The sequence below is a fragment of the Amphiura filiformis genome, chromosome 6 (genome assembly GCF_039555335.1).
Source record: "Amphiura filiformis chromosome 6, Afil_fr2py, whole genome shotgun sequence".
NCBI lineage: Eukaryota > Metazoa > Echinodermata > Ophiuroidea > Amphilepidida > Amphiuridae > Amphiura > Amphiura filiformis.
The window spans coordinates 44,221,579-44,246,387 of NC_092633.1; the positions used below are offsets into that span (position 1 = coordinate 44,221,579).

Genomic DNA, 24,809 nt, shown 5'->3' on the forward strand with positions numbered 1-24,809 from the left:
AATACCACTTTTTCACATAAATACCACTTCCTACCATTCTTTATGTGAAGATGAGACTTAAATAAATAAATAAATTTCGTAATTTATATAGCGCATTTTTCCAGAGGATTCAAAGCGCTGTAATTTCGCTGGTGAATCATCCCAATCAGATCGCATCAACTAGGTTGGTTGCAGCCAAACCTGGCGCAAACTTATCCGCACTTAGATTGTAACATCCACCCATTTTCTACAGCTCCCAAAATTCCATTGGGTGAAGGAAGTTTGTGATAACCAAACAACTAATCACCGATTTTGAAAACAGGAGGAAACAGGAGATCCTGGAGAAAACCAAGTGCACATACAGGCCTTGGGCACGGCCGGGGCTTGGACCTGGGACCTCAGTGGTGCAAGGCGAGGGAACTACCAATGCGCCACCCTGATCCCCAAACAACACATATTTGATACATGTGTGTACAATTTGAGCACATTTGAAGGTGTAAAATGACCAGATCTGTGACTGTATTGATCGTCACCATGTTTTGAATTCTCCTGTGAATTCTTCTTAATTGAACCGTAACCTGAGTTCAAGGTGCCCTGTTTTTACATACGTACAGCATTCACAGCCCTATGGTGAGGAAGGAACAACTGTGGCCATATAATAATGTTTCGGGGTACTTCAACCCCTTAAACGCACACCCACACACGGCTAAGGACTAGCCTTCAGATGACCTAATAAAAGCGGAGCGATTGCCGAATAGGGTGCAACTCTACTGGTCTTATTACAAGGCTGCCCTACCTCAACCCTAAACTCTGTAAACGAGGACTGGACTCAAGTCTAGCAAGTTGCACCCTATTCGGTAATTGTACCATAAAAGCACTATAAACATACCTGTGCAACCCCAGTAGTTATCTTCTTACCACCAGATCCCCCAGCAACAAGTTGCACCACTCCACTGTCATCGACTGCTATCACGGGTACCATTGATGACAAAGCACGTTTTCCTGGTGCGATAAAATTTTCTGGCGGTGGTGGAATGTTGAACTCATTTTTATCAAAGGGCATGGAGAAATCATCCATGCCGTTGTTGTAAATGATGCCTGTGCCGCTGCCTCGGAACATAGCTCCAAATCTGTCAGCAAGTGAATTAATACAAATGAAACATGTTAATCTAAATTTATACTTCATCGCTGAGCGACGAGCGATTGGTATTTGACCAATGAGGTAGCACGCTCTATCCAATGCAATAAAAAGCGCTCTACCTCATTTGCTAAAACCAATCGCTATCGCTCAGCGATGTAATATAAATTCAGCTTAAGGGATAGGGTATGAAATTTTGGACATTAGAGCACATCAGACATATCGAATTACATTCTGAATAATGAAGAATGTCCTTCTGATATCAAATAATTTTGATTTTTTGAAATTGCAATGTAATAATACATTTTATGGCAAATGATTAAAATTGATATTTTTGATATTTAACAGTACTAAAGTAAACTTTATAAATCTGATGATTTATACTTAAATTGTATGAAGGTGGGATGAAAAGCCGACGATCAACTGAAAATTTTGACCTTTCGTATTGAAGATATGGATTTTTTTTCACAAAACACAAAAAATCCATATCTTTAATATGAAAGGTCAAAATTTTCAATTGATTGTCGGCTTTTCCTCCTAGCTACATACACTTTAAGAATATATCATTAGATTTATAAAATTTACTTTGAGGACTGTTATATATCAAAAATGTGAAAAATATCAAATTTTAATCATTTGTTATAAAATTTGTATTATATCGTGAACTTAAAAAAATGAAAATGATGTGCTCTCATGTTCCACAAAAAATACTGTCGAAACGCACAAAACGCTCATTCCAGATCCCTTAAGAGTCGACATAAGCTTATCAAGTAGACTTGCTGCAAGTCCTCAAGCTTTCTGTAGATAGATGATGGAATCATGGAATACATTGGCCTATAGGTATCAATACATGTATACAACATAATACAACACTGTGACTTCCACAGTGCTTATTAACACATACCATACCCAATTACACATAACATCATACAAGTAATACTGTAGTCAGTCATGAGACTGCACTTTCCTAAAAAAACTGAAAATGTGTGTGAAATTGAGCAAAAAGTACCAAAAATAGGCTGAAATTAAATAAAGTTACGGAAATTTTGACTTAAAAAAAAACTGAATTCAGTTTTTAAACTGAAAATTCTCATGCCTGTATAGTGAGAATACCCTGACTGCTGTATTGGATTGAGGCTATGGATCTGCACATGGTGTCTATCTGCAATGAACTTGCTACCTGTGGTGCAGATTGCCTTTGGTTATATTGCAGGGTACTACTATAATTACATTGGGCCTATGCTGAAACCATTCCAATTCAAGGTTTGATGTTAAAATGCTCCAGAGCAGGCTTCCTCAAATAGATTTGTTGAAGCGCCACATGAAATAAAAGAAAACTGTAAAGCGCCACTCAATGGCTGGCAGCCATCGCGGTGATTTAGCACCGCCGGGGGGAGTCAGCTACTGATTTTTTGAAATTTGAGGTGCAAATGACGTCATTTGGTGCAACATTTTGTACTATTTTAGGATAACATGGGAATCGCATTGTTTAATGTTGAAATGTAGAATATTGGAGATATTCCTGATGGATGAAGTTTGATCAAAGGGTTTGATTTGATTTGATTTTTCTTCAATTTATTTTTATTTTATATCTAAACGGCGCCGCGCGCCACTCGGGAGGCCACGGTGCGCCACAAGTGATGCGCGCACCGCTATTTGCGGACCCCTGCTCCAGAGGTTTGGATATTAGAAGCAGCATGTGCCACCATGAAGGTTGATGGTACTATTTTGTTCTTACCATCTAAGTTAAATACAAATCTCAGGCCTAAAATGTTACTATTATGAAAAAAAGTTGAGCTTTCTGAGTGCCGAAATCTCAATTTGATGCAGTAAAGTGGTGAAAGAGGCTATCAATCAAATCACCCACCTTTTTAACCAAAAATGAGCAGATGTTAAAAACCTGACTTACGCTTCATTTACAGAAGAAGTGACTGACGCTGCATTGCCATCTTGATCAACTATGCTGATATGTGATGTACCATGATCGTCAATAATGTAGGCTTCGGGATTTACTTGATAATAATAATAAACTTCATGAGTGCAACAGTCTTCTATCATGCTACGTAACTCAGCCGCATAATCTTTGGACGTCATGTTCGCGACTTGCTGCAAAACGAATAAAAAACACACAAATAATAAGAATTATTACTGCATCGCTCTGAAACATGCAAATATTTAGTATAGCAATTGAAAAGTTCATCAGAGATAAATTTAATAAATCTCATAAACAAGTCACACAAAAATAACTACTATATAGAGTGATATTTACACTTGCTGATATGTGCCAATCATTTTGATACAAGTACGAGGGGCGGTCAATAAGTTCTGGTAGTACCTGTGAATTCATGGAGGTAGGCTTTCTCTGAAGAGTGTCCTGCCCACATACAGTGATGTAAAAATGTAATATCTTTGCAGTAACGTTTTGAAGGAACATGCTTTCAAATGAGACCAAATTCAATACCGTGCGACAAAGTAGTTCTACAAACTTTTTGACCACCCCTCGTACCATTATCAGCACTGCTCCTGATGACAAACTAAGAATAGAGATTTCTGATTTGAACCTTACCTCCTCAACATCAACAAAGTCGGGATCACCTATGAATGATCTTGCCGCATAGGCAAATTTGAAGGACTCTACTATGTGATGATAAAGAGAAATTGCCGCCTGGTTGTTTGTAATATCCGTTCTTCGTATGTCGTACCCTGCAGATTTGATCAAATATATTACTAGATATACTTATATACATATGAGCAGTGTTAGAAATAAGATGGAAGGTCATTTTGGGGTCATCCAGGGGTCATCTGAGGTCAAATAACTTCTAGCCCAACTTTGAAAATCACTGCAGACCCACTGACTCACTATCCTGTGAACCCCTAGATGCGGTGAAGTGTTTTTAACAATGTCAGCCAGATGGACTCAATGCTAACATCAACAGCAACATCCTTCCCTGCTATTTGGCATACCGTAAAACCCCGTCTACAAGCATATATAGTGTTTTTTATGAAAGCTAAATTAATTCGAAGCAAGCGTAAATATACCAATACAATAGATTGGTCTTAAAAGAATACTTGCTTGAATATGCTTGGATCGGTAATTATTTGCTCAAACTCCATAATGGCGCCTGGATTAATGTAGCTTTCATCAGAAGCACTTTATATGCTTGTAGATGGGGTTTTACGGTATACCTGGTGTTGATTTGTGAGTCGAAGTCTTAGAAAGTGTCACAAAATGTGGACCAGCGTAACATTAAAATCTTCAAACTCTTGAAAAATATGGCACCAAAACCTACACAAAACCTCCCTTTCCCTTTGGGCTATTCCAGCTGAAATTCATTCATGGATTTCAACTGGAATAACCCTTAGTAAATGTACAACTATAAGATACTTTATTATTTAATTAAACTGTTAAGGGATCTGGAATGAGCGTTTTGAGAGCATTTTTTGTGGGACATGAGAGCACATCAGACCTATCGAATTGCATTCTGAATACGAAGAATGTCTTTCTGATATCAAATAATTTTCATTTTATGAAATTCACGATATAATACAAATTTTATTACAAATTATTAAAATTTGATATTTTTCACATTTTGGAGCTATAACAGTCCTCGAAGTAAATTTTATAAATTTAATGATATAGTCTGAAAGTGTATGTAGCTGGGAGGAAAAGCTGACGATCAATTGAAAATTTTGACCTTTCATATTGAAGATATGGATTTTTTTCCCAAAAAGACCTCATTTTTTTTGGTGTTTTGGGAAAAAATCCATATCTTCAATCTGAAAAGGTCAAAAATTTCAATTGATCGTCGGCTTTTCATCCCACCTACATACACTTTAGGTAGAAATCATCAGATTTATAAAATATCAATTTTTAATGATTTGCCATAAAATGTGTATTACATTGCGAATTTCAAAAAATCAAAATTATTTGATATCAGAAGGACATTCTTCGTATTCAGAATGCAATTCGATATGTCCGATGTGCTCTAATGTCCCACAATAAATACTGTCCAAACGTTCATACCCCAGCCCTTAAACATGTACTATGTGTCATGTTTTTACACTTTGAGTTTGGGCTCATAAACATAAACATTGATGAAGGACAGCAGTTTTTTACACCTAAATGCCCATTCAAATTTTAGCTTACTTCTGAGAAATATAGGATATATGTGACACGATCAAGGGAAATGAGTCACATGTCGCTAATAATGATTTTGAGATATTGGCAAAGAAAGTGTTCAAATTCTTTTGTTTTACGTTGTTTTCAGCGATTGATAAATTGACGTAACTTTGCAAAGGAAAGTCGTATCAACATGGGTTTTCAGTTTCTGAAAGCTCTAAATGTCTTCTTTAGGAACCTATGTAAAACTTATTTTCGACCGGGGTCGACATGTGACTCATTCCTCTTGATCATATCACATATTACCAAAGTCAAGTTACCAAAATATGGTAATTAAAGTCATATTGTAACATTTGCTAAGGAGGACATTTTTTAAAATTCTGGTTTTTACACAATTGTATTGTACTTTAGTAAACTAAGATACCCTGCAAAAATCAAGACTTTAGGTGCTGTAGTTTCGTCAGAATCCGAGATCTTGAATAAACCGTCTTATTAAGATGGTTTATTATTATAATGGAAATATTGGTCGAACACGTATGCGATGTTCATAATACAGTATGCACATGGCATGCAGGACAGTCATACACACATCAAAGGATCAAACCATAGCACAACTGATGGAGAAACACGCATTGGTGCTGGTAGTAAATTCAAATTTTCTTTGCTCATGCTTTACCTCAGTTGTTCGGCTCAGAATTAAAAGGGACATATCTGACAGTAAAAGCTAACATTTTATGGAAAAGAAATACAAATATATTTTTTATAGAAATGTTACAATATGGCTATAAGTATGAAACTTACATCTGAATATATACATACCTTCCAATATATTCAATATGAGAGCCAGAGCTGGACCACCACTAGGTGCCGGAGGGAGGTGAAAATTTAGTCCTGCTAGCGGAACCACAATTGTGTCTTTTGGCTTTACTGTATAACTCTGAAGATCTTCAGCTGTAATAATTCCACCTGATGAAATAAATACACATTTGTCAAATTATTGGAAATGGGGAATCCCTTGAATTATAAGATCTAAAAAAAAGACAGTAAAACAATCAATGTCATGGGTCCATTTTAGTGAAATGGATATTACGATGCATCGTAAGTTACGATTGATTTTGAGACTTATGAAACTTTGTGAAGTTGAGTGAAATGGACTCCTGGATGTGCATTGTGAATTACAGGAACTCAGGCATATCACAGGATTCATACACATAGCAGTTATGGACATACGCCTTTCTGCCGCTTAAATGTCAAACTTTTAACATGCCGAATAGAATATCTTTTCTCTATTTTTAATTATGCTGAAAAACCATAATTATTTTTATTTCTTCAATCAGAATACAAGTTCATATTCTAGTCTGAATAATTCAGTCCCAGAACAATATATTCCCTTAGGTTGGCTTCAGACTCCGTATTGTACGTGCAATATTGTATGTACAATATTTTTCGTGACGTCAAAAAGTATTGCACGTCCAATAAATATACGTGCCACGACGAGTTGAATCAGATTAAATAACGCGCTATAACCCTGACGGTTCATTGTTTGCTAAATCCAAGCGAGGTCACCCGAAAATCTATGCAAGAGAAATTTCTACTGCTGCTGATGAAAAATCCTAGAGTGCGTCTGGGGTTTTTTCTGCACTTTACCAGTAGGCCTAATAAATTCATTAACAAATAAAAATAAAATAAACATTTAGAGGGAATGTTTTTACTCACTGCTCATCTGATCCACTTTCCCAGGAAACTAAATACCGATACTCCTTAGTTTTATCCCTGACTTTCCAGACATAATTATGAGTAAACATCAAATTTAATGTTTACAAAACAATCAAATATATATACATTCGTTTGCATTTTGTACATTAATATTAATATTAACATTAATAATGTACAAACATTAAAAAAGGGGGCCTAAGAGTATGTCTATTTTTAATCATATGGGCCTACTAATTCCGCCATGCTCAAACATATTTTATATATGAAATCGTGTAAAAACAGACCACTTGTAAATCTATGGAACCCCAAATTCCAATCAAAAATAAAAACAACTTTGTTATCAAATACACTAGGCCTATACATTGTATTACAGGATTTTAATAAATAAATAGATTAACACGGATAACGGACGAGAAATATTTGGCAATACCGGATTTACCACAGAGCCAGTGGATAAAGAAATTAATTAAAATTAAAACAAATTAAATGAGAAAATGAAAGCAAGGACATTTGGTGAAGTATTGTTTTAGAATGCGAAGGAGTCCTAAATGTTACCCAGGCCCAGGACACTGATTAATGTAAATTAGACCCATAGTTATTTTGTCTACTTTTGCCAGCATTCAACCTGTTCAATGTAATTTATGCCTATTTTCAATAAAATTCAAATCTGACGTCACGGTAGGCCTATCAACGTTGTATCGTGCACAAATTATGATTCGAGACTATTTCATTTGACACGGTTGTATGGATTTCAAAAGATCGGTCCTATAATAGATATCGAATAGAGAATTACAGCAGGAGGCTTTGAGGATGCCGTAATCCTCTTGACAATCAACCAATCAGACAGACATAATTTAGAGATCATGTTCGTATAATTGAAACTCTTTCAACTCTGAAATATATATTTCAAGTAATCTCGTTTCACATTTAGCAGCACTTTGGCTTGCAATAAAGCCACGAAGGGACGGTAATGCTAATATACGATTTCAGTCAAATATTGGTGCAAATATACTATTTCGGTCAACTATTTGGCTATTCTTTGCCCAAAATTATGAAATATTTATTAGTAACAACTCTTAGGAGGATTTTCGAGTAATTTTAACGAAATAATGAGGTAAAAGAAAAGAAAACCCACTTACAATTTCGGACGCTTAACTGTGGTGTTCTAGGGGAATTAAGATATCACAATTAACATGTTTAATTCAAAATCGTTGTCCTACAAGCACGTGTTAAATGGCTCGATTCACATTATGTATAAGTTGGGACATTGTCAGATTGTGTGAACATTACAAATACAAACAATAAGGTTGAAAAAAAAGCCATTTAAAATGATTTTAAAAGATCGTCTATTTTGTAGCTTACACTGATTAGACCAAATATCAGACCAAAAAAAAAAAAAAAATGTTTTCCATGCTGATTTGTTTTTGTAACGAGTATATCATTTCAAAAAGAAAGAAATAAAGGCGGATATTACTTGTTAAAATCTCAACGCATTACTATTAATAGGCCTATAATTAATGAAAAAGTATAGAAGGCGTTGCATCCGGGTCTGATGAGGGGGAGGGACACAAGCCGTTTTGGCAGTTTTCCTATGGATTTTCTAAAATTCAGATCAATTGGGGGGGCTCAAGTGCCCCTATAAAGCTACGGTTACTGCATTAACACGTTTATGGATGTATTGTGATGATCATAGGTAGGCCTATAACATACACCATCATAACATGCCTCACCGATATCAACATGTAAAAAGGTGTTGCAAATTCATAACACAACGTGTTATAATGTAACAAATGCTATGCCGAAACTTAAAAAAATAATAAAAATATCAATATCAATAAAATCAAAACCAGAATAAATACATAGGCCTACAAATAATACTTAAGAAACTGACTAAATCAATATATGACTAAATATAAATGAATCTCTAAATCAATTAATCAATCAGTAATCAATCAATAAATAAATAAATAAATAAATAAATAAATAAATAAATAAATAAATAAATAAATAAATAAATAAATAAATAAATAAATAAACAAATAGGCCTATATAAATAAATCTATAAATAAATAAATAAATAAATAAATAAGAACTGAATGTGCCATTTATATTATCATTACAATTTTAATATTTTTTTATATTAATATCAGTATTAATATTATTAACTTTAAAGGTGCCCATTGATTATATAATAATTCAAGTACAGCTGAATACAAGAAGACATAAAAAGATGTTCATCATTCCGTGCACGAACACTGCACTAAATTTACCACTCTTAGAAATTTGGCAACTCCGTATCAATTAGGCCTAAGCAACCAATGATTGTGGCAAAATATATATTTTCCGGTACATACTTTTTATTGTATGCGTGCAATACTTTCTGGCGTCACGAAAATATTGTACATACAATATTGCACGCATACGGAGTCTGAAGCGCACCTTACTGTCAGACATGATTATGTTCTGGGCCGGAACTGTTTTGATTCTAACTATTGATGACAAACTGGACAAAAGCAGCACATGGAAACAGCTTTTTAATCCCCTATTCATGCAGTCTGAATTATTCTAATCTGGATCATCCTTCTGATACTTGAGTGGTTGTATAACCCGAACAGTTTTGACAGGTCTTTTGTCCTCAAAATTGTGCTCCTCGCCAAATAGGGAATTAATAGGGGTTGTGCCCCCACTAAAATGAAATAGGTTAATAAATGTGTATCACTTGTTGGGCATGGGAGTGAAATTGTACAAAATAATGCACGCGTACTGAGATGTTGATGCATCTATTATTCTAATGCACGAGCCCTGAAAGGGGGAGTGCATTAGACGCATCAACATCTCAGTAGAAGTCAGTACATTATTTTGTACAATTTCTCGTGCAACAAGTGATACGCATTTATTAACCTATTTCATACACGACTAAAATATCCTGTGATTTTTGCAATTTTTATAACAAAATTGTCACTACAAATGTTGGAAAATGCAAGCAAATGTAAATGCATCAACCCGCAAGAAAAATGAACGCGTCCGAAAGCACTGCGCGTACTACGCGCCCGTGCAATTATACAATATTGATGCACGGCTAGTAATTTACTAACATTTGCTCTGATTGGTTCTCACTATCTAGGAATGTATGAATACTGTACATACCATTTTCTTTTACTTCATTGACAATATCTTGTGCAAGACTTCCCTCATAGAAAATGCTTGAGCCATTATCTGCAATCTTCTGCAATGTCTCAGCTAGCTGTGGTCGATACATCTTGGCTCCTGCCTTGAGTGGTTCTCCTTTGGAGTTGAAAAATATGGCACTGCCACAAAAATGAAAAAAAAATGGGAACAGATCTGGTTAGCAGGCTGTATTGTAGTATATCTATCTATAGAGTCTATAACTTATAAGTTCCCCCTAAATACTCAGGTGCAACTTTTAAACGGCCTCTTTTCTTACACAATTAACCATTGTGACTGAACGCAATGATGTGTAACGCTATAAATTGGTCCACATGTGCAAAACAAATAGGGCTATACGTATCTTTTTACATTTTGTATTATATTTTTTTACTTATTCTAAAAAGTATTACGGGGAAACTTATAAGTTGTGGACCGTATATTTATCTATCTATGTCCATAGCTTGAAGGCAACTGGGGCAACATGGTGATGGCTTTTGACTTTTGAGACACAAGTTTTCAACAATTATCTGTCTTCTGCTGTTCTTATGAGCTGGTTGAAGTTCATCCCTGTTGAGTCCTTGATGTTATCAATTCATGTTTTCATTGGACTGCCTATCTTTCTTACTCCAATCCATAGAGAAAGAAGTTACAAGAGCTCTTATATAGTACCATTTTCCACCCTGATGTGGCAGTGACATCAGTGCATATTTCATTATAGAGGACACTCAAGAGTACTGGTGTACACACGCACATGCTTAAAGATGTCGCATAGATGTGTACGAGAAACTGCTTCGTCAACACGTTGATGTCACTGCCACATCAGGGTGAAAAATATTATAGGAGGCCCATTCTTGAATCCATATGTGATTAGTCCTTATATGTCCTTATTGCAGATACATTAATTCAAACAACTTAAAACCAACTAACCTACCTAAGACTTGTCTCATTTCTGATGTCCTCTTCATTGTCTGATATAGCTTTCGCTAAGGCTTTGCTTATCTTAAAACCATCCCTGGCAAGAGCGATAGTAGGTTGAAACAGCTCACCCCAATCCAATTTGCCATGGGCCTGATGAGCTTGCCAGAATCCACGGATCTCTCCTGGCACTGCTACAGCCAGACCACCTTACATAGAAAGCACAATGGAAATAGTCATTAGATGTGATCAAATCTAATCAAATAACTTTCATGTCACAATAAGGGACTGTAGCAGTGGCGGCGCCACGGAGAGGCATGGGGCAAATGCCCCCAGTCAGAACTCTTGCCCCCCCTGTTGCCCCCTCAGAAAAACCCAAAATTACGAAAAGTTCCACTTTTTATGTAATTTTATGCATAAAATTTGTTGATTCCCCCGACAAAAATTTCCTGGCGCCGCCACTGGGCTGTAGAATAATTATGAGCCCTGGGGAGAGGGTAAAATTGGGGGCAAGAATTTTTTGGCTAGCTAAAAGATTAAGGGGCAAGCTGAGGGGGGCAAGCAAGTTTTGGCACACATTCATGGGGCACCTTTAAAATGCTCTAAAAAGGCTTATGAAAATGGTATGAAAAAGCTTAATATGCAATTTTCCTGCTTGCTGTGTCTAGGCCTACTATGCACTACATACAAACTCTTCAAGAAGCATTTTCCCCACACAAGGCGGCCACTATCATCTGTCGTCTTTCTCATAGACAGCCCCTAGGAACCAATGACATTTTGTGCTTACAAGGTAAACCACACCCACTGAATATGAATCTGAGACAATACAAAATACTTCTGATGGATGACACAAGCAACACCAGATGGATGAGAGTCAATCTGGATCTGGATGAGATCCCAACTGAATATGAAGGAGAGCCTAAATGAATGGTGATGAGGGGGCATTCCACCTTAGTCGCATATATGACCAAATGATCCAGAGGGTGTGTCATTCTATATCCAACAAAGTATCAGACAATGGTGGACTACATTATTCACTGTGGCAACAGCCAATATCGTAAACAAAACAGACAATATGACGGCAACACTGCCTGGACATTGGACGCCCCGTGCTGAGTTGTGTTTTTAGCTCTATTGGCCCCGTTACAGAAAAAAAAATGCACAAAATATATTTCTCAGTGAATGTATAAATTTTCACATAAAAATAAATATTTTTGGATTCAAAATAAATGTGAAGAAAAAAAAAAATTATAGCCGGGAGTGAGCGGGACTCGATCTCGGGACCCTCTGCACCGCAGGCGAGACCCGTTACCATTAGACCAAGCGAACCGTGATACACAATGGGGGAAATTTTAGGTATATATCATAAACATACCGTGCGTTATTCATACAAAACATTCAAAAACAGTACTTACAATGAGGTTCACTGGCGAACCTCAACGGATTTAGACTGATAAAATAGTGCTTAATAACATACGTACAGTTTTGGAATAATTTGAGACATTTTTGTGTTTACGTGTAAAACCAATGACAACGTCAAAATTCAGCCAATCTTGGCCGGCCCCCCCTGCAAAGTATCAACTGACATTTACCACTGTGAAAAGCAAGATAGTAGCCCCTTTTCTTTTAAATAAAAATAAATATAGATATTTATATAGCGCTTTATGCCGTAAACAGCCTCAAAGCGCTTTACATTTATTCCGCCGTCAATAGAATATGTCGGAACCACGTTTGCAGCCTACAAGTGGCGCAGGGTCCATCAGTACGACTGTGACTACCCCAAACAGCTTCCCATTGCACCTGGGTGGGGTGAGGCAAGCGAGGCAAAGCTCCTTGCACAAAGGCGCAATATGGTGGTGGGACAGGGAATCGAACCCACGCACGTCGAGCAAGCTCTCAGATTATGAGTCCAAGGCCGTAACCACTGAGCCACTGTGCCCTTTTCACTTACCTTCCCAATTTTCTCTTTCATTTTTTTATCAGGGACCTCCCCCAACTACCTACATTTCTGTACCCTAATCTAAATCTCAACATCAAATCATCAAACATTAATACAACTTTTCCAGGAATTTCAAAATTAACAAATTAAGGTCAGGTATATTTTGAACAGTAAATATAGAAGGACGTTTTTTGGGCTTCCAAAAATTGATGAAGGTGGTGGAGGACAAACAGGCAACTTTTTTTGTCTTCTTCAAAAATGTCCTTTAACACATTTAGCATTTGTACAATGTAACTCTTCCCCTGGATTTATATTTTAGAGTTACAATGTGTTTAGGCTAACGATAGGTTTCAGGACTTACGATGGGCTTCAGGACTTAAAATTGGCTTCAGGACTTAACATGGGTTTCAGGGCTTACAATGGGCTTCAGGACTTACAATGGACTTCAGGACTTATGATAGGCTTAAGGACTTTTATTAGGATTCAGGACTTATGATGAGCTCCAGGACATATGATATGATGGACTTCAAGACTTACGATGGGCTTCAGGAGTTACGATGGGCATTGGACATCAGGACTTACGATGGGCTTCAGGACTAATTACGATGGGCTTCAGGATTTACGATGGGCTTCAGGACTTACTTCATGTGTCACAACTTAATGAACGCTACCCTGATCTATTCATGTGGCCATCTAGAATAGAATTTAAATTAAAATAATATTTAATTTCTTCCAAATCAATGCAATAACCCCAATCTGTCTGAAATTCCCTGAAATTTGATATTTATTCTGCATACGGTACATTAGGAGTCTTTAAAGGACACCAGAGAGATCCCAAACTACTGCCAAGTCAATATATAGCTACAGGTTTATACCTCATTTTTGTGACACCAAGTAACTCACCCTTAACTGAAGCATCATGATCGTCATTGTACATGTCTTCACTAGCTCCTAAAGGAGCCACTTCCCTTGCATCATAGTAGAACATTGTCGTAGTTCCTACATCATAATACATGAAAAAATTTCCCCCACCTATGCCAGCGGAATGCGGGTTGTGTAAATTGACGCAAAGAAGGCTTGCAATAGCTGCATCAACGGCTGAGCCACCTTTAAGCAACATACCACTGGGTGAAAATTACAAGAAATAACACATCACAAATTGTATTGTCTCAAAGAGATTTAATTGTGACCAGACTACAGTGACCTGCTACCATGAAATGAGTATAAGTCCGAAGTTGGTAGTTTCGAGACATCCTGGCTGATGAGTTGATGTTTTTTGTTTGTCGCGCACCTGTACACGCCAGTAGTATATATCCTTTGTGAATGGCCCATTGTTCCCTCGTTCACAAAGGACATACACACATACTATAACAGATCACAATTATACTTGTTTCAACATGAGCTTGATAATGATGGCAGTGCTTTCACACTGTTGTGCCATAAACATCCTGCTCTGGTGTAAGTACTGTAAATCTTTTGGTTCCCATGCATGACAATCATAATTTACCATATCATTAACTAGATTGCTGCCCTCATTCGTCCAATTTCTGGGTTGATTGGCCTTTCATTGACCTTTTCGGTATATCCCATAATCCTTTGCGGTTAGACCTGAGATGCCATTACGCCGATGTGCACATCATTGCTACTGCGCACTTCACAGTTTGAAATGTGCAGTAACAATGTACGCTAAACGATGTGTACATCGGTGTGACGTCAAATGACGACAGCTCGGGGTCAATTGACATTTTTGGATACTGGCCTTATTTTGTTTGATCACACCATGGTCACTCGCCGTTTTTTTAAAAACCAAGAACATGTCACAACCTCAAACCGTTGTCTGCTTCACATACTGTTGTATCTCTAAAGGCTGCCCTGTGTGATTTTGTACAATTATTGTCATCTAATTGTGATCAGATATACTGTAAAATCAACTTTATATATTAATGTTGAGGTATTATCACAATATTACAATCTCATGTCCATTTGCGAAAGAAAGAAGCATGCTGAAATATACAATAACAATATGAAATACAACAATAATAATAAAAATCACACAAGGCAGCCTTTTGAGATACGACAGAATGTGATACAGACTACGATATTACTAACCTCCCTATATTGGAGCATGGCCCTGCATCTGCTGCCACAGCGGCATGTTTAAACCGGTATTGTACATGCACATCATAGTTCCAAAAATGTACGGTCAGTACTATGATCAGAACTGCAACACAGATAATACTGACTATGGCTACACCCACTCCAATTTTGGAGCATGTTGATTTGGTGGATTTTAAATTTTGAGTTCCCCTGCAACACAAAGGAAGTAAAGATATCATAGGTGTTATTAATAGGGAACACACACAAAATCAGAGTTAGGGACCAAACCTAAACATTAATGCATAAAGGGAGGGAGGGGACTTAAAAAATGTGTATTACATTTCTGATGTGCTCATAAACACATAGATGTTTATATTGTAACTTACTTCCAGTTTCAAAATAAAATTAGTTGCAATATGGGGCTTCGTTGGTATTTTGGTTTTGTTTCCTTATGCTGAAGAAGCTAGTTCAACTAGAATTATGTGGTTTGTAATCAAGGTGGCCCAGTGGTGTAGCTACAATGTAGGGGTTGTGGCGCCTGGGGCCAAGGATACATAATGATGCCCCCCCCCCAATTCTTGAAACAATTGCTCACGGATCACACAGAAAGTTGTCAAATACCACTAATTAATTGTGGTTATAATGAGGTTGAATTTTGGTCTTTAAATCGATCTTAACATCAACATCTTAGCATGTATGCATTATTTAGTCCAATTTCTCTCTCAATTATTATAAGTGATATGCATTTATTACCCAATAATTTTAAAGAAAAGCATATTTTTTCTTTTTGTTCCCTGTTAGGGCGGTTCTAGGAGACCTACCTGAAAGTAGTTGGTTTTGCCATTTGGGGATCCTCCAGGGACCATGCTGGCTATTTATTATTATTATTATTATTATTATTATACTTATTATCATCATTATTATTTGTGACTGCGAATCAGCCGTAAAGTCGGCCCCGGTCAATTTTGTTTTATTTCGTGTTTAGAAAATATATACCATAAGCTTTAAAATGGTATATCATTTGACTTCAAACGATATCCAAAAGCGGGGTTATGATTTGTTAAACTATGTTCATTCGACAAAATTGTATTTTTTATCGGTTCTACATGTGTCTCTTTTTCTACATTTCTGGTAATAAATATCTAACAGTCATAATTGGCGGTCATTTCAAATCATCCCCAAGTCAACGAGGTTCAGAAATATCCTCTCATTGTTCATTGTTGATTATACATACCTAGACAAAATACAATGCTTTGTTATCTACCACTTGAACAGGATTTAGCCAAAGCAAACAAAGACAAGAACTATTCTATAGAAATAGGTAGAAGCTTATTATCCTCTTCAGTAATAGGATTATTGATTGATTTAAACAGCGTTTGATAAGATACTTATGGCAACGAATCGAAACATCTATGAAGACGACCTTCACATATATTTTACACTTTAACTCAGATTACAATTTGCCGAGTTTATGGCTGATTCGCCGCGTCCACTCACATTTAGTAATTGTAGTTTGCTTGTTTTTTTGTGACATGTGCCTGGATTATCAACAAATCAAATCAACAATGATGACATTAACAACAATAACAATGGTTTAATTATAGCAGCATGGATACTGATATCGGACACATTGTTTGCTTAAAAAGTTCCTTTTTCAGAGTCATCACTCATGACTTTGAAAAAGGTAACTTTTTAAGCAAACAATGATTATGTTACACTAGTAATAATCCTGTACTTCAGTATGGTCTCTGTTAAGTTGGTCTTAACCCTGGAATTATGGACATTTCTGGGCCTCATAACTGCTAAATTGTTGGTCTATGGTATATAAAAGTTTACATATATCAGGCGCGTATCCAGGAATTTGTAGACCGGGGGGCGCAAAATAGATCTTTGTAAAATATCATATGGCCGCAAAATGAAGACCTAATTGAAGCCATTTGGTGGACCATTTTTGTCATTATTGTGTAAAATTTGAGTTTGAAAAAGCCTAAAATTTGCGAAAAGACGGCCCAATTGAAACCATTTGTGGACAAGTTTGGACTTTTATTGTATGAATTATTGCTTTATAATTATGTACCCATGAAGTTGCGCATGCAGGGGGTGTCTGAGGGGGATGTGCGCCCTCTGAGAGGAGAAAATTTTGCAAAATGAAGACCTAATTGAAGCCATTCGGTGGACTATTTTGCACTTAGGCCTATTGTGTAAAAAAATTCCGGGGTAAAAAAGTTTGAGAAAACTTTTGGAAAATAAATACCCAATTGAAGCCATTTGGTGGACCATTTTGTCGCTATTATTGTGTAAAATTTTAGTTTGTAAAAGCCTAAAATTTGCGAAAAGACGGCCCAATTGAAGCCATTTGTGGACAAGTTTTGACTTTTACAAATTGTATGAATTGTTGGTTTATAATTATGTACCCATAACGTTGCGCATGCAGGGGGTGTCTGAGGGGATGTGCCCCTGAGAAGTGAAAAATTTTGCAAAATGAAGACCTAATTGAAGCCATTCGGTGGACTATTTTTGCACTATTAGGCCTATTGTGTAAAACAATTCCGGGGTAAAAAAGTTTGAGAAAGAAACTTTTGGAAAATAAGTACCCAATTGATGCCATTTGGTGGACCATTTTGTCACTATTATTGTGTAAAATTTTAGTTTGAAAAAGCCTAAAATTTATGAAAAGACTGCCCAATTGAAGCCATTTGTGGACAAGTTTTGACTTTTACAAATTGTATATGAATTATTGGTTTATAATTATGTACCCATGAAATTATGCATGCAGGGGGTGTCTGAGGGAGTTCCCCCTGAGAGGTGAGAAAATTTTGCAAAATGAAGACCTAATTGAAGCAATTCGGTGGACTATTTTTGCACTATTATTGTGTAAAATTTAAATTTGAAAAGGCTGAAAATTTGCCAAATGACGGCCCAATTGAAGCCATTCGTGGACAAGTTTTGACCTTTATTGTATAAATTACCCGGTATTTATACATGTAAACATAAAGTTGCGCACGCAGGGGGGGTTCAGAAGAGAGAAACTTTTGCAAAATGAAGACCTAATTGATGCCATTTGGTGGACCATTTTGGCAATATTATTGTGTAAAATTTTTAGTTTGAAAAAGCCGAAAATATCAAATTTGCGAAATAACAGGCCAATTGAAGCCACTTTTTTATGTTATTGTATTTGGTTTAAACATCAAGTGCTGAGTATTAAATACAGAAGCGAAAACTGGCAGTTATTTATATACGCAGGGGGTGTCTTGAGGGGATGTTCCCCCTGAAGTTTTGAAAATGAAGGTCCAATTGAAACCATTTGGTCCATCATTTTTACACTTTTATCAAAAACGAAAAAGGGCCCGAACTCAAATTGTAAAATTTTAAATGTTACATTTTAGGCCTAAGACTTGAGATTCGCAATTAAAGCATGCATGGATCGATGTTGAATTGAAGTCAGCGTGGAGTCCGCCTTAGGCCTACTGACTTTGGTGACAAAATGTGACGGGCCCTATCGGCGGGCCCGCTGTAATTTTCACATGCTTCTTGGCAGAGGACCCGCCTTCAAGCAATGCCTAAAATAATCACAGACCTATATAAGCCTATATAGCCTTCGGGCTTAAACGGACCGTAGTGAACATGGAATAAATTTGTTTCTTTTAATGTTATATACACGATCTCCTTCACATGATCCAGCACTCTTTTTAATGAAAGAAGAAACACAACTTTATGTATAAGCCTATACTTATTATATAAATTTAGATTGACCCGATTGCGGTTTAGGCATGGGCCTACTTATACGTGCAATTTTTCTGGGAGCAGGGGCCGGGCTGGGCCCGCCGCCCCCCCCCCCTGAATCCATACCCGCCTGAACGGTATCATTAGTTACAACTAGTAACTGATCAAAAATGCTCAAAATATTATACTTGCCCGCCCCCTGGCCCAAACAATTTATGCCATAGGCATAGGCCTACAAGTGTGCTCTCAAACCCTAAACAAAATTGCCAGCGTGCTCGGAAAGTAAAGCCCCCTATCACAAAATATAGGCTAGTAGGCCTATTGGGCTATCTATAGTCGTATAAGGCCCAAATTGACTTCTATTTTGAAGCCTGCAAAAAGCTGCAAAATAATGTCCCGTTCCCCTAGTTCGATCTCTCCTCTTTCTCTCTCTCTCTCTCTCTCCCCTCCCTCCTTCCCTCTCTCTCTCCTTTTTTTTTTTTTTTTTTTGTACCTGGGGGAGGGCGCGCCCGTTCAAAAAGGGCTAAATACGCTACTGTATATTTAGAATGGCAAAAACTTGACAAATCTATCTGTGAGATCGAATTTGTGCAAAAAGGGTTGGTTTTGGAGAAAATCCAAAAAAAGATCTTTTTTCTGACCCAAATTTTTTTTTGGAAATGTACCATAACAAAAAATATAGACCCAACAATTTGGCAGTTATGAGGCCCAACAATTTCCATAAAAAAAGCGCAGTGATTTATAGTGCGCTACGTACAGGCACAACGCCTAGACGTTGATCCACAAGCCTCAGCACGCTTTACAGTAACTCCAGGGTTTAAGACCAACCTTAAAATCCTTTTTTGGGGCGTCAAAGTATTTTACTTGTTCAGTGGTGTATCAGGGTCATTTATCTTGCAATCATTTATCTTGTAAATATTGTGGGTTTTTTTGTAGATATTCTGTAAATCTTGTAAATATCATTTTACTTTATGCATTAGGGCCTGCTTGGAAAGCAGTGATAGCCACTGAAGTAGTTTAAACCCCTCAATAAAGATTTCACAAATAACAATTTAAAAATCTGTTTGAGGGGGCAAAAAAAAAATATTGGTGGTGGGCATCATTTTGATTGTGTTCATTTGTGTTTACCAAGCCAATTTTCAATTTTACACTATTTGGGAGGTTTAAAGCGGGTTGACAATTTCTTGGGAGGGGGTGGTTTTAAGAGGAGTTTAAATTTTCTTTGGGGGTTGAGTTAGCAAAACAACTCATTGGGGGGGAGGGGTCAATCCCCTAAACCCCCTTGCAAAGACCACACTGCTGTACCTTCAATCAATCATTGTTGATTAGGGACCATTCACAAACACTTGTAAGGGGCATTGAAAGATAAAAAAAAACACTTGTAAGGGGGGCCTGATGCAAAAAAAATTCAAAGCGAAAAATTTTCGCCCCCCCTCCTTTCCAGACCTCAAAAATTTCAGGCCCCCCCTTTTTGACATGAAAATTATGAGTCAACCCCATAGAAAAGCATACACTTAATTTTTCCAGGAAAATTTGTGGTCATTTTTTTCAGGGCCCCCTTAGGAGGGTCAACATTTTTCAGGCCCCCTTTTTGTATCAGCCCCCCCCAACAAGTGTTTGTGAATGGTCCCTTAGACTGATTTCTCTACCTACCTGTAAGTGGGCATTAAGGGGTCACTTTCTCCATACTGTTGCGCCATACTTCACCTGCAAGTGCAATACAGATTCAAACAAAGTAGAGAAAATTGTGTCCTAAAAAAGTGTTTCATCATGATGTGATGATCAGTAACCCCAGTGGCGTAGCCAGGATTTTGGAACCGGGGGGCACAACTTGTATATGTACCGACAGAAATATTTTTTGCCGACGGTGATTTGTTGACCCAAATTTTTTTGGCATGGTTTGAAAAAGTGAAGAGAAAAAAAAAAAAAAAAAGGTAATAGGCTGTAACTTAAAAACACAAAATTTTAAGGTATAATTCAAAAATTTGTCATCATTTTTTTACAATTCTCCCCTTTTTCTGTCACCCTTGGTAAAAAATAGTCTATTGTTAACCCAATTTTTTTTTCACCAACGCCTACAGTCTACCGACGGCCTTACATGAACCGACGGCAATGACAGCCCCCTGCCCCCCCCCCCCTCACTGGCTACGCCACTGAGTAACCCCAATAAACTTTTTTTTACCTCACTTGTCGGTGGCACTGTACACAGCTGGTTTACTGATTTCAAGTTAAATGGTATTATACAGATAGTACGGTACCGTATACATGTATTCAAGAACACCATCATGAATGTTGTCTTTGTCCATGTTCTTTGTCTCTTTTGCCCCTCTCTGAACCTGTTGCTTAAGTGTTGATTATAATATTAAAAATATAAATATTATTGTGATATAAATTATAAGCGTAATTGTTCATGATCGTTGGGACCTGGTGGTTCTTTGTGAATGTGTATGGTTTCTCCCTCCACCAGTTCCAAGCACAGGGATTTAAAAAAAAAGTATTATATCCTAAAAAAAAAAAAAAAAAAGTTAAATGGTATTAGGCCTATTATTTTTATGCAATAATCAGACAGAGCAGACAAACCCCACTGAAGTAATTTGCTGAATGGTATAATAATAACACCAAACATGCTAAATACAGGTCCGATATACATATAGGTACCTTAATTCCCTTTTGGGGGTTGGGGCGAGGATATAAACCATGTACTAGGCCCACTGGTCCAATTATCCAATTGTCAAAAGCTGCACTGACTCACACATGCACATACAATGTACGATGGGTGTAAGGCGTGATTGCCATGATGTAGTACAGTGATCTATACAGTGATTTTTTTAAATTTTGGGTGGATCACCGTATAGGCATTTTACATTGAAAATACATGTCACCCATGCACCACGCAATTGAATAGCAGCCCGATACTGTAGAGGTTCGCTGTTTACCAGTTGCTCTCGTCTATGTAATCGGCAATCGCGGAGCCTAAAAAACATGACATCGGGAATTGACGCAAATTTTACAGTAAAAGCAGTCATACCTAGAAAGGATAAAATTCAAATTGAGAAAATATTCTAGGTATGACCAGAGAAGATGTAATAAAGAGGAGGTTGATCAAGCTATCCTCAAACAAAATATGTGTGAGACCGCTCATTCAAAGTAAATGATGAATCGCCCTATTTAGCTGCTTTACAATAGAATACCACAATGGGGTTTGCACCCGGGATGGGTGTGATACACAAGTTGTGGCTAACTGCTTTTAGGGATAGGTCAGTGTGTGCATGTCATCATGCCATGCACACCATGCATGCAGACCCTGTCATCTTGTCAGATTTCGGATAAAATATGACTGAAGTTCCATGGCAAATTATATTTTTTGCTGCTTGTTGCCACTTTCAGCCTCTATTATTTATGATAAAGAATGTTTTCAATTATCAGAATATCTTTATTAGGTTTGCAGGAAATGACAGGAAAATACTTAAAATAATAAAATAGAAATGATCAACAATCATCACCTCTCTAAAAAATCCTAAAAATTTCTTCTTTAGAAATTTATATTACAAAAAAAGGGCGGATTTGGGGGGGGAAAATTTACAGCACTCGATTTCTTTCTTGTATTATTCACATATGTGATGCGATCAAGCAAAATCAGTCGGAACTGGGCAATAAAAATTTTTCACTTTCTTATAGGATAGTAAAAAGCATTTACAAAGCTGGATTTGCAGAAAACCCCACTGAAATTGAACAACCAGTTCCAAAGATATCAGCAATTAAAGAGTTTCAAAAACAAGAGGAAACAAAAGGAAATATTTTCTTTGTTTGGCTATATCTCAAAATCAATATTTCTGAGTTCCGACTGATTTTGCTTGATCGCATCACATATGGTATTCTAGCCAAGCAGCAGGTCCTTAACACACGCGATTCATACTTTTCAACAAATTCTCTATAGAAACATTGGAAATATTTCCAATTCTGAAGTGAAAATCGGTCAACCATGGGCGGTCACACACACGTCTACGTCTACGTAAAATACTAGGCAGAACCCATAAGTCAGGGTGTAGAGCCAAGGGTGAGGTCTATGCTCATGTGCGGTGCATTGACCAGATGTGCAGGCAGTGCTATGTACAAGATGACAATCATCGTGCGAGTAAAAAGGGTGGCCGCTTAGATGCTGGCTGTTACTGCTCCCGGAAGACCTCCACTGAGGGGGGCGGTCAAGATTGATGCGGGAGGGCATTCCACCAAATAACTGTGCGAGGAAAGTATGAGTTCTGATAAAGTTGGATGCGTGCTGGAATAATCAGGAATTTATTTGGATGGAAGTATCTGGTGTAGGTTGTTGACATTGGAGTGAGGTAGTGCTCTGGATTGATGGCAACCAGCTGTGAACGGATCTTGTACATCAAGATGAGGCTTGCTGCCTGGCGTCGCTTCTCGAGGGTGTCCCATTGAAGTTCTTCCAGCATGGCCGACACACTATCTCGACGTTGGTATCTTTCTAGAGTGAACCTTGCAGCCCGGCGTTGAACCATTTCAATCCGCGTCACGTCTTTCTTGATGTACGGGCTCCACACGGCACTACTATACTCCAGATGTGGACGAACCAGTGAGATATATGCTTGCTGACGGATCTTCTGAGCAGCCACGAAGGTTACGACGGAGGAGACCTAATATTCTATTTGCTTTCCGGGTGACATTGGTGATGTGGGTTTGATAAGACAGGTTTGAAGACAAGGTGAGGCCCAAGTATGGATGTTCAGATACAGTGGTCAAAAGGCTGCCTCCTAGATGGTACTCTGTGAGGATGTTGTTACGACGGAGAGTGAATCGCATAACATGACATTTGTCGATGTTAAATTGCATCTGCCATGTTGTTGACCACTGATGAAGACGATCTAGATCTTGTTGAAACATATTGCAATCATGGATGTTAGTGATGGGTCGGTACATGAGGCAGTCATCTGCGAAGAGGCGGAGCTGGGATGTGATGCCGGATGGTAGGTCATTAATGAATGTCAGAAACAAAAGTGGCCCAAGTACCGTCCCTTGCGGAACCCCTGATGTAACTGGGACCGATTCAGATGACTCCCCGTCGATGACCACCCTTTGCGACCGCTTGGTGAGGAAGTTTTGAATCCAGACACATAACATCATAGGATATTTCAAGTGGATGTTTAACTACTTGAGAATAAAGGACTATGAATAGATGCGACAGGATTACCTACGGGGTTATCTCAAGGATATAATTCTGTTGACCCTCCTCTTTATTACATCTTCTCTGGTATGACTTGTTGTACTAATTGCATGCACTAGCTGGTAAGCTTAAAAATCTTCACATTAACAAGAGTTACATGGGTGTTACATGCTGGTCTAAAACACTTACTTTAGTCTCAAAATGCTGTATTAACTTCTCTTCGGTAGGATAAGACTATGATAGGCTATTAGTCTCTGTATTCTTCGCAACAATGACTTGCAATTTAGTGTTTACATTTGACCAAAACAAACTATATGAACTCATCATCTGACATTGGTTTGTGTCCTTGAACTAAACACAGAATGTAACCATTCACTGACAAACTAACGCAAGCCCGATGCCAGATTTTATGGGGGGGGGGGTGTCAGTGGGGATGGGGATAGGTGGAACTGGAAGTGGACTGGTGGCTCCACTGGGGGAATGGGGTAGTCCTAGTAGGCCTACAGGAAGTTTTTTTTTTTCATATAGCCTAGGGTGGAATCATAGACCCTGGAAATATACCCCGGTATTAATACTTGTAAGCGCGCTCAAAGTCATAAGGGGTGGTGCAATAATTATGTGTAGGGCCTACCCCGGGGTGGTGAATTCTCAAAATGGTCTGCCCCCCCCCTCTGGCCGTGCCAAAAATCTTTGCCCCCCTTTTGACGTGCCAAAAAACCTTTGCCCCCCTTTGCCCCCCCCCCTTACCAATGCAAGATTTTGGGGAACCTGAATTTAGGCCTACAACCTTAAAGCAATATTATAACATTATCATACAAAATAGATTAGCATT

The 24,809-nt window shown here is 37.7% G+C and overlaps 1 protein-coding gene across 1 annotated transcript; it reads right to left on the reverse strand.

The window, feature by feature from the left end:
* Positions 1–766: 766 nt before the first annotated feature.
* On the reverse strand, positions 767–24,314 carry LOC140155474 (glutathione hydrolase 1 proenzyme-like). The gene is made up of 10 exons (XM_072178336.1): positions 24,167–24,314; positions 20,449–20,502; positions 15,085–15,282; positions 13,879–14,099; positions 11,053–11,245; positions 10,101–10,261; positions 6,057–6,203; positions 3,684–3,820; positions 3,027–3,223; positions 767–1,109 (listed from the first exon to the last, which is right to left on the reverse strand). The coding sequence occupies exons 2-10, from the start codon at positions 20,493–20,495 to the stop codon at positions 857–859; spliced, it is 1,554 nt and encodes a 517-aa protein (XP_072034437.1). The 5' UTR covers positions 20,496–20,502; positions 24,167–24,314; the 3' UTR covers positions 767–856.
* Between the last annotated feature and the right edge of the window lie 495 nt (positions 24,315–24,809).